Below are 9743 nucleotides of genomic sequence, written 5' to 3'. Positions count from 1 at the left end.
GAATTACAAAATTTTGTACCTCACAATATCTAGCTTGCAATCAACTTAAGTTTTGATAGTGCACCATTAATTTAGTTTCAAGAACTGGGATCCCTGAGTGGTGGTCAAGTTAAAAAAAAAGTCTATTTGGACTGTTCAACACCCACTTTTTATTCTAAGCATTCCTGATGGATGGGGTACTTTTTCAGGAAAAGAAATCAGCACCCCACAAAATAATGGAGTAATTTAAACAAAGCCATTCCATTCAAAATATTTTCCATCTGCCGTACATTTCATTCCTTTGTCAAATTGGATTACTAAGGTATTCACAAAGGCTGTAATGTACTAATGATCTTGAATGCTGCACATATTAGATGAGAAAATGGTTTAACACTCAGGATAAACTAAAACAAGAAAACCAGTGTGTAGTCAGGACAGGCAACAGAGGTTTAAGCTTCTACCCTTGAACATGTTATGAATGAGGGAAAAAAAAATGAATGAACATAAAATCCGTAAGAGAACCCTAAAATGTATTAAGATGAACTGTAGCGAATTTTTAATATTTTACAATATTGTGGACCTTACCCTTATCAATAAGACAGACTTACTTTATCATTGAGATACCCAATCTTAAGGATATGCTCAACATTTGCAACTCCATCTGCCATAGTTAAATCTCCTTGAGAGTCTCCAAGCAATATGATGTTGCTGTTGTCCTTTAACTGTTTAAAGTATTCTGTATTCTTCAAGGCACCATCATGTTTGTTGTAAACATGAATGAGTTCCCCTTTAAATCCTTTTAGTATGCCCTGTTAACCATGACAAAAGTTAGTTTCAGAGCTTTGCAAGCAAATTAACAAACAGTCTTTAGAATATTTCTATGAGGCTTTATATTTTCAACCTACTCCAATTAAATGCAATTTATCACAGTAAGAACAATGCATTATTTACTGGAAACATAAATGATGATTCATTTATTATTATTTTACATTCTAGGAACAGTATTTGCCTCATCGAATCTTAACTAATGCCAGATTTATTTACTTTAAAAAAGGAAATTATATCCCATTTTTCTATTTGGGTTGAAAACTCCTTGAATTCCCTTCCTTAAGAAACCCATTATACAGTATGCTGTTGCACTGAACTAACAGATTGTTGACACTGTTATACCTACATTGTCATCAAAATCCATGAAGTTGGAAACTACTTTGACATTGGGATGGTAGACGCCTGCTTGATGAATGACCTCTTCTAAGATATCTCCAATCCCAGCAGAAAATATGAATACAGGGATATTATGTTCATGGAGTTTATCGAAGAAATTTTCATATCCTTCTCTGCAAAACAGGATTATCTTCTTTAAAAAACAAACTGAAATCTGACAGTGTTCCATTTTTTTCATTGCTAAAATATGAATTGAAACCCCTCCTTGCCAATATTTATAAAATATACAACATGTTGGTTCAAAAATATTTATTTAATCTGTAGTTTATATAGCTATAATTTTAACGTTTTAAAATGCTTTCTCAAAGATGTTATCTTTTAAAGAACATTTCCTTCAAGCTTTTCCCAGGAAAATCAATTACTTCACAAACTTGTAGGTGAATTATCCTATTTTGCCTTCTATTTCTATAGAAACTCAGTTACTTTGGTGCCTATGTAAGCAACTTGAGGCAAAATCTGCTTCTGAAAGAACAAAGGTGAAGCAGATAAGAGAGGATAGGAAAATACACATTTAACTTGCTTGTGCAACATTTGCTTTCCTATTCCTCAGCCTTAGGACAGGGCTACATATCCCACTCTTGTCAAAAAGTACAGTAGGGTTGCATGTCGAATGCTTGTCACTTCAGCTTAGTAGCTCTGCATGGGCAGTGAGGGAACAGAAGAGGGAGAACATAAACATCTTGCTCAAGTAGTACAAGGAAAGGGTAAATCTATCTTTTTAAACCTCCAGATTAAAAATCAAATCGCTTACCACATTTTTATTTCTATAAAAAGTATTGCAGTAAGTTTAGAGCTACAAAAATAAGCACAGTGAACCTCAGGCACGAGTGCTTCCCCCTCCTCCAAAGACTTCAGAAGTTTTGACTTGTCAGGACACCCAAAAACTATGGTTAATCTTAACTATGATTCATCGTAACAAGCCAAATTCAAACCATGGCTTATGAAGCTGGCTTGTTTCAACAAGCCACAGTTAAAGTGAACCACAGTTTAGGGTTTTTAAAGTTTGGGAGAATGTCATGGGCACTCTCCCAAAATGCCTTGCTCATTCATAGAATGGCTATTATGATGGTCACAAAACACTCATCTCACAGAAGGCAAACTGGTGAGACTAAAAGAAAAGTAACTTGCCCAAGAAGCTAAGTACAAGAAAAGACGGGGACTCAAGTCTAGGGATGTCTGTGACCAGGAAATCTGGCCATTTTTAAGCCTGATGGATTCCCGCAGTGCCCCCAACTCAGCTTGCATTTGTGACCCAAGGCAGAGACGTGTTCCCAAAATCCAGGCACTTATTTGGGGGGGTGGGGAGGTTGTCTAAAAAGCAATCTGCACAAATTTCAACTACAATGTGCTTCATGCAAATAATTTAAAAAACCTGGAAATCTGCAAACTGGTCTGGCTTGATGCGGGAAAACAAGCTGATGTGTGTGTGGTGGTGGTGAGCTGACTAAAGGTCAGTGAGCCTCACTCCCCAGACAGTTTCCTCCAAGATCCTTACTCAGGTCCCAAGCCGTTCTGTTAAAGCCAAATAAAGACGGTGCTGGAAGGCACCACTTTGCTTTGCAGCATGGCACCCTCCCAGTTCAATAATAATTATAAAAATGTTAAGAAATAAAATTAAATTTGGGAGGGGGCAGAAAGCCCGGTGGGTGCCAAGAGCGGTGTCTGCAGGCACACGGGGGAACTCACGTTTAGCATTACATCCAAATGCAGCCAAAGCCTCACTAGGAGTCAAAAGAACTCAAGTTTCCTAAAGATAAATACTTAATGGAGGGTGGAAATCAGAAATATTCACAAACACTACTAAATTATCTTCTAATTGTACTTATGTAACTTATGTAATATACACAAAGCTATAATCAGCCAATTTTAAAATTAAGGCTGATTGTTATGTTACCATTGTAGTATAAGATGTGATTCAACGCAGCTGACTGTAATGATGTAAGTATTTATTTACTGCATTTCTATACCGCCCAATAGCCATATTATCAGTCCATTGCATGTGGATTCTTGGGTTCATGAGTTATAGGTACAGCATGAAAAGCTATCATATGGAAGCAGTTTACTCACTACTCCAAGAATGTAGGAATGGTCCCTCAGTGGAGCACAAATGAGCGTGTGACATTTACTTCACCTTTCCATTCTGAAATTCTCAGAAAAACTTTTTCTATACTAAATTCTGATATCATTATTCAGTATATATGAAACCACAGAAAATAGAATACTAGATGCTTACTTACTTCAGCAAAACATCAGATTCCCTCACAATTTCAGCAAGTTTGTCCTTTTGCAATCCTTGTTCAATAAGTAAAGCATGTGATTTATTGTACCTAAGATTAAAAATGAAAATAAGGAAAGCTTATACTTTATTTATGTTTTAGTATGCTAGAAACTCATTCTCTCACTGAAAAAGGAATACATTCATAGAAATTTCTGAATCTTTGGTGGGTAGTTTAATTTTTATAGGCACTGCAGGTACAGCAGATACTTATATAAAATGGACAAATACAAGGCAAAATAATTTCCCAGCCCACTCTTGAACATATACAGTTAAATGTCTTGCATAACACCCTAAGTGCTAGGTGTGCACTTTTTAAGATATATTCCTTAATGCTACTTCAATCAACTGCTTATGTGGGAAGAAAAGGCAGTGGTGAAAGGCTGCAGCAGAAAGGAAAGGGCACAGCGGTGGCAAGGAATCGTCACAGTGGCAGGAGAGGAAAAGTGGCTAGAAAAGGTAGAAAGCAGATGAGGAAAAGCGATGGTGGTGAAGAGGAAGGGTTTGTGGTTGAGTGGAATCTTGCAGGCACACTTGGAGAGTGTTAGTATGTCCGCAGGTGCTGCATTGACAACCTCTTGTTTAGTGTTATGAGAACAAGCTGTAACAATCTTTGGGTTTCCATGTTCACCATTACTCCTCCAGTGCAGCCACACAAAAGGAATTTGGAAGCTTTCACTTCCATTTTAGATTAAGTGTTGTCTGAACTTCTACAAGCTGTGATTAATCAGCTACAGTTAGTTGAAACAGACTTTAAATCACAGTTTATGAAGCTGACTTATTTCAGCTAACCATTAGTTAAGAATAATCACAATTTAGGGTTCAGACAACATATTAAACTGCAGTTAGTCTAAAACAGAAGCAAACGCTTTCAATCTTCTCCTCCATGTCTGTGCTGGAGGGGTGTTAACCTCCAAAGTTAATTGAGGATGGATCTCATAACACTAAACCAGTGTTCAATGTTACATCTCATTAAAACCTTGCTAAAGAGCCCCTTTAAGCTACGCACAATTCTACCTCCCCACTTCCCACAACAGCGATTCATTGCAGAGTATTGGCGGATGTTTTTCAAAGCTGCTTTTAATTTTGGCAACTGCTGTCAAAAGGACAGGACTTGGAAACTCTACTGCATGAGAGAGCTCACAGACAATCCATTGCAGTCAACTCCTTAGCTCCTTGATAAAAGTCTCTGGAGCATAACTGTGTGCTCATAACAACTTTTACTGATTTACCAGAACAGAGTCAATGGCAGCTTTTGTAATGTAAAAGAAAAGATGTTTAATTCTGAGTGTAAAATATATTTGAGCTGAAGAGTAATCAAAAGTGTGCTTCAGTAACCAGATCCATTTAATAATTCATATGCACATGTTAGTTGTAATATTAACCCTTACGGAAACAGAATCGGTCACCTTTCATAAACTCACCACTCAACCATGTAAGGATATTTCTCTTCAACTGTAAGACTAGGATCAATTTCAATGGCGTAATATATTTCTTTCAGTTGTAATAACTAGAAAGAAAAAAGTTGGTTATTCTGTATCTTTTGTAGTCTTATAGCAATTGTTTTATTCAATTTCAATTTTGTTATTTTTAACGAATATTGTACACCACTTCAGCATTTGTTATTAAAAAGTGGTATATAAATACTATAAATAAATCATTTTTTGTTTTGATCAAGTAATCTAGACTATTTTTTTACCTTAATCCTTGTACATTGTATACCTCATGTATAGAACAGCTGATTCCTGGCTTTTGCTCAGCACATGGAGAAAGACTGCCTCCCCTGCTGACCCATGCTAAAACTTTCAAGTCAACATTAGGAAATAACTGTTGCCACATTATATATTTTTCAGTTAAAGACTTTGGTTTTATAGCTCAAAGGTCAAATAAACTAAACGATAATAAGAAATAAAACAATAAAAAACAATATCACAACAACAAAGAGTCTTGTGGCATCTTAAGGTATAAAAATCTTTTTGGGGCTGTTTGTATGTAATTGTGGCAAATTGTGGGTTAATTAATTCTGTAGCCTTTTTGACTATTTAACTCCAAATTGGGGGTTGCTATGTGATGTCTGAACCTGGACACTATAGGTTGTTTAATTCACGATCCCCTACCAGCCATGGAATAAACCAGGCATACATTGCGGCACATTGTGGGTTCATTAACCGAGGATTTGCTGTCGTTACATGCAAATTGTGGCATAAGCTTTTATGGATTTGCACACACTTCATCAGATGCATTAAGTATTATCCTCAGCTGGCAGGTATATAAACCTATATAGGGTATACACGACAAAATGGGATCAAATGGCACTGAAATAGGAAAAATACATTTGCAACAATTCACAACAGCAGTAAATGATAAAAAAGGGGGAAATAAATACACTGTCAGTTTTAAGATTACCTTTTTGCGACATTCATCTGTTATAAGTTTGCAGTTGTCAATAATGTCTGAAAAATGTACAGAAACGTATTAGAAAAAATGATGCGCAGAACAAAGAATGCAATATTGTAACTTGTCCTCTGTTAAAAACAACTAACACCACTATAGGTGAAGAAGTTAATTAAAGAGAAACCATTTAAAAATTACAATCCATGAGTTGTGTAGATTTATAAACTTGGAAGCCAATTTAAGTGACCTTTTGAATGCAATCTTCTTCCATACATAATTAACTTCAAGGTCTTTCACTAAATAAGGACCTTCCATACATTAAACTCATGCAGATGAATCTTGGTTAGCATAGTGTGCAGAAACAGAGAGGAGGAGTAAACAAAAGTGTAACATGTTAAACATGAGCCAAATAATAAATATCAAGGGAAGCCAAACATTTCAAAGATTACTAGGGAGGGAGGAGAAATTTCCTGGGCTCACATACTATTATCTTCTATTGCTAATCCAATAACTACTTATAACTGTAGGAAGTTGATTAACAAAACAATCCATATATGTCTATTAAAAAAAAAATCCTGTTGAGTTCAATGGGGTTTCCTCCAGGGAAAAGGACATAAGATTGCAGCCTAAATCTTGGTAAATTTAAAGTTTCCTATAAACAGTAAATAGTACTCACTGTGACATGTTGGGCATCTTTTGCCGTTGTGGGAAAATCTACTTAATGTCATATCAAAGTCTGTAATTATCTGTAAAATGTAGATGAACAAAAGAATTATGTTAAAGTGAAACACTAGATTAAATACCTAGAATTTAAACAAAAGAGAAAGCTTGTGTAATATATATTATCAATCAATAAACTTTATTGCATATTAGCTGCATGGGCCATTCGCAAACAGATGAGACAATAACTTATCCGCCACGAGCTTGCCACTAGCCAGCAAAAGTGCTACAAAAAAGAGTGTAAATCATCCGGGTTATAATTATAATGTTAACCAACGTATAATATTGCATTATTAGAGTTTAATCGTTTGAGTCAATCAATAGTTTCCGGACCTCCATCGCCCAGTGTTCAAACTTGGCAGTCCTAAATGATGTACCAACCAAAAGTGTTTGAACTACATCTTTCAATGACATGTAGTTAAACCTGGGAATTAAAGGTTCAAGGTAATGTTTCCTCAACTCCGCATACCTTGGGCACTCAACTAGGAGATGAATCATATCCTCAGCTTTAGGGCAGGTAATATATATTAAATTGCTTTATTCACATTTAATATTAAATGCATGAGGATAAGATTCTGTGAGTTTTGGACTCATGTGCTCTCCCCTCCTCTGGAACAGCCATGAGGCCATGTTTTGAAACTTTGGCTAATTTTTGCTTAATCGCGGCTTAATGTTATGTCTGAATCTGGACAAACTGAGGTCAGTATTAACTATGATTTACTAAAACAAGCCAACTTCAAACTGTTGTTTATACAGTTGCTTTGTTTTAATAAGCCACAGTTAAAATTAACCACAATTTAGGGCTCAGACGTAATGTTAAACTATGGTCAAAACCAGAAACAAACGCTTCTGAACTCGTCCTTGCTGCTACACCAAAGGAGGAAGGGGAAGGGCCTGAGGTTTGAACAGGCTCCTCCTCATAATATAAACGTAGCCAGTATTGCTACACTAATGTCATTAATTAAGAAACTATCATTAAAAAGGATAAAATTACAGACCTGAGTTGCACTGTTTGTGAGTTGAGAATATTTAAATAAATACCACTACTCTAGAAAATTAATAAATGTTTATATCCTTTCTTACATCTTCAGATTTTTACTTTGCTAACCAATAACGTATTTTTGTATGATTATCTCATCTCTACAAATATGTGTTGCTCTTCACCTGAAGTTTGGCAGCTCCTCCCTTGATGAGGCCACAGATAATTTCTTCCACCCTTCCTGGATCCTTAATATGGACAGTTTTTTTCTGAAATTCTGGCATCTAGGAAAAGTAAAGAGATGGATATTAATTTTATGAAAATGAGCACTTCATAAGTTGAACTGGTGATTGTTAGTGTGCTGTAAAAGCTGGTGTGTGAAGGGATGTACATATTTTTAAAAGGGATTTAGCCACAGTCCAAAAGAAAAAAACAGTGCCTTCAAGTGGGGAAAGTGATGGATATATTAATCCAACATCTACACAAATGTATCTTTCTGAAGATACAGTCCTCTATAAAAGTCTTTACTTCCTAATTTAATTATAACTGGTGGGGATATGAAGCATAATGTTACTGCTGCTACCATGTTGGTATATAGAAAATTGTATATAGATGTGTTGTACAGTTGCTCAAAGCCTTATCATTGATTTTAATGATGGTCCTAAAACATATCTACAAGCTTTGATAAGATGGAACGTATATCAAGTTTCCGCTTTGATTTATTAGGATAAAGTGCACTGGTATGTATAGTCACCTTTCTCCTAATTATGCTGTTCGATGATGTGTGGCATTTAAGGATAAATCTTACAGATTCCATGACAGAACATGTGGAAGATTTGAGGGAAATCAGATCAGCAACATAGGTAGAGCACACTACAGAAGGCAAGGACATGCAGAACTCAAAACCCAAAGCTTATGGGAAGGACCAAGAAGGCTCCCCAGAGCATCTCAAAAGTAGCAACTCATCTGGGAGACAGATTTTGCTAGGACTGTATTATTTCAAGGGGTTCAGGCATGTGTGGATTATTCACAGGCCCAAAGATTAATTCAGTTCGGCTTGAACAAAGCAGCTGCCTAATTGTTTACTGTCCTGTCATCTAGGGAATCAACATTCCTTTGGGATGAATTATTCCTACTGTATGATAACATCTGGAATACTATAATGACATCATGGCAACATCCTTTCAGGAAGGATGACAAGCTTCTTGCTTTTCCAATAATGAAATTAGCTTTCTGGCTCTGAGCCCTAAATATGTGCCTAGTTATGATTATACATATGGAAATGTGTGTTGTGGACATAGCTATGAAGGTATTGTCAGTGAAATAAACAAGGCATGCCCTTCCTGCTATGCTGCTTGTCAGTAACAAACCCATACTGAAGCTGATTATTGGACACAAAAATTCTCTCGGAGGACCATGACTGAGTTTTATTAAAGGAAAATAATCTAAAATCTACTTATCTAGTTGATGAAAAGTCTATATGCTTTTTGAAAATCTGAATGACACATGAAATTTGTTGAGGAAAAACCCACCTGTGATATGCATGTATTAGTATTTAATAGACCCCCCCACCAAAAAAAAAAAAAAAACCTGTTGACACAAATACGTTAGAGAGGCTTACAGCTATTATTCACATTTCATGCAAGTTTACGCCATTATTCTCTTTTTCAGATTTTTTAAAAAATGGTAGAGTTTGTCAGAAAGTAAGTAAAAATTAAATGGAAGACTAGTATTTGTTTATGGAAACTGATTATGAAAATAACCTCGGTAGTAAATGTAAAAAGCAAAAGAATTGGAAGTTGTGGGGGTTGGGGTAGCAAGCTACAAGGAAATGCCTAGTCCCAATACAAATTTTAGCATAGAAAGTGCTTGTTCTTTCTGTAGGAGATTTTTCTTTAATGCAGAAAATATGTTTTAGAAAGAAAGGATGCTTATGGTTCCAACTTGTAATTACCATGTACTAAGAATCTGCTCTGTTTTGTTGCTTCCACTACATTTTCTGTAAAAGACTTTTTTTTTTTGACAGTGAAGGTGTTTCACAACTAACCATTCCAATGCTATGTGTGTTTCCAAGAATATTCTCTGTCGCTCAATAATTTTCTCTCCTCAGCAAAAATACAGTGACCATTTCTTCATGTAAAACATCGGCATCTTGTTACTTACTATCATAAA

General features: G+C 35.8%; 1 protein-coding gene across 4 annotated transcripts in view; it reads right to left on the bottom strand.

Annotated features, from left to right (window-relative positions):
- NT5C3A (5'-nucleotidase, cytosolic IIIA) overlaps positions 1-9743 on the bottom strand; it is a 30259-nt gene that overhangs the window by 3429 nt on the left and 17087 nt on the right. For all 4 annotated transcript variants that reach the window (XM_063129878.1, XM_063129855.1, XM_063129871.1 and 1 more), the window contains 7 exons: positions 7757-7855; positions 6549-6618; positions 5885-5931; positions 4903-4988; positions 3441-3530; positions 1154-1316; positions 588-788 (listed from right to left, as the gene is read on the bottom strand). In XM_063129878.1, coding sequence (XP_062985948.1) covers positions 588-788; positions 1154-1316; positions 3441-3530; positions 4903-4988; positions 5885-5931; positions 6549-6618; positions 7757-7855 — 756 coding nt within the window. The remainder of the gene's footprint in view (positions 1-587; positions 789-1153; positions 1317-3440; positions 3531-4902; positions 4989-5884; positions 5932-6548; positions 6619-7756; positions 7856-9743) is intronic.

The sequence above is a fragment of the Elgaria multicarinata genome, chromosome 1 (genome assembly GCF_023053635.1).
Source record: "Elgaria multicarinata webbii isolate HBS135686 ecotype San Diego chromosome 1, rElgMul1.1.pri, whole genome shotgun sequence".
Lineage (NCBI taxonomy): Eukaryota > Metazoa > Chordata > Lepidosauria > Squamata > Anguidae > Elgaria > Elgaria multicarinata.
Note: the sequence above shows the minus strand (reverse complement) of the source record. Positions and strands in the feature narration are given on the sequence as shown.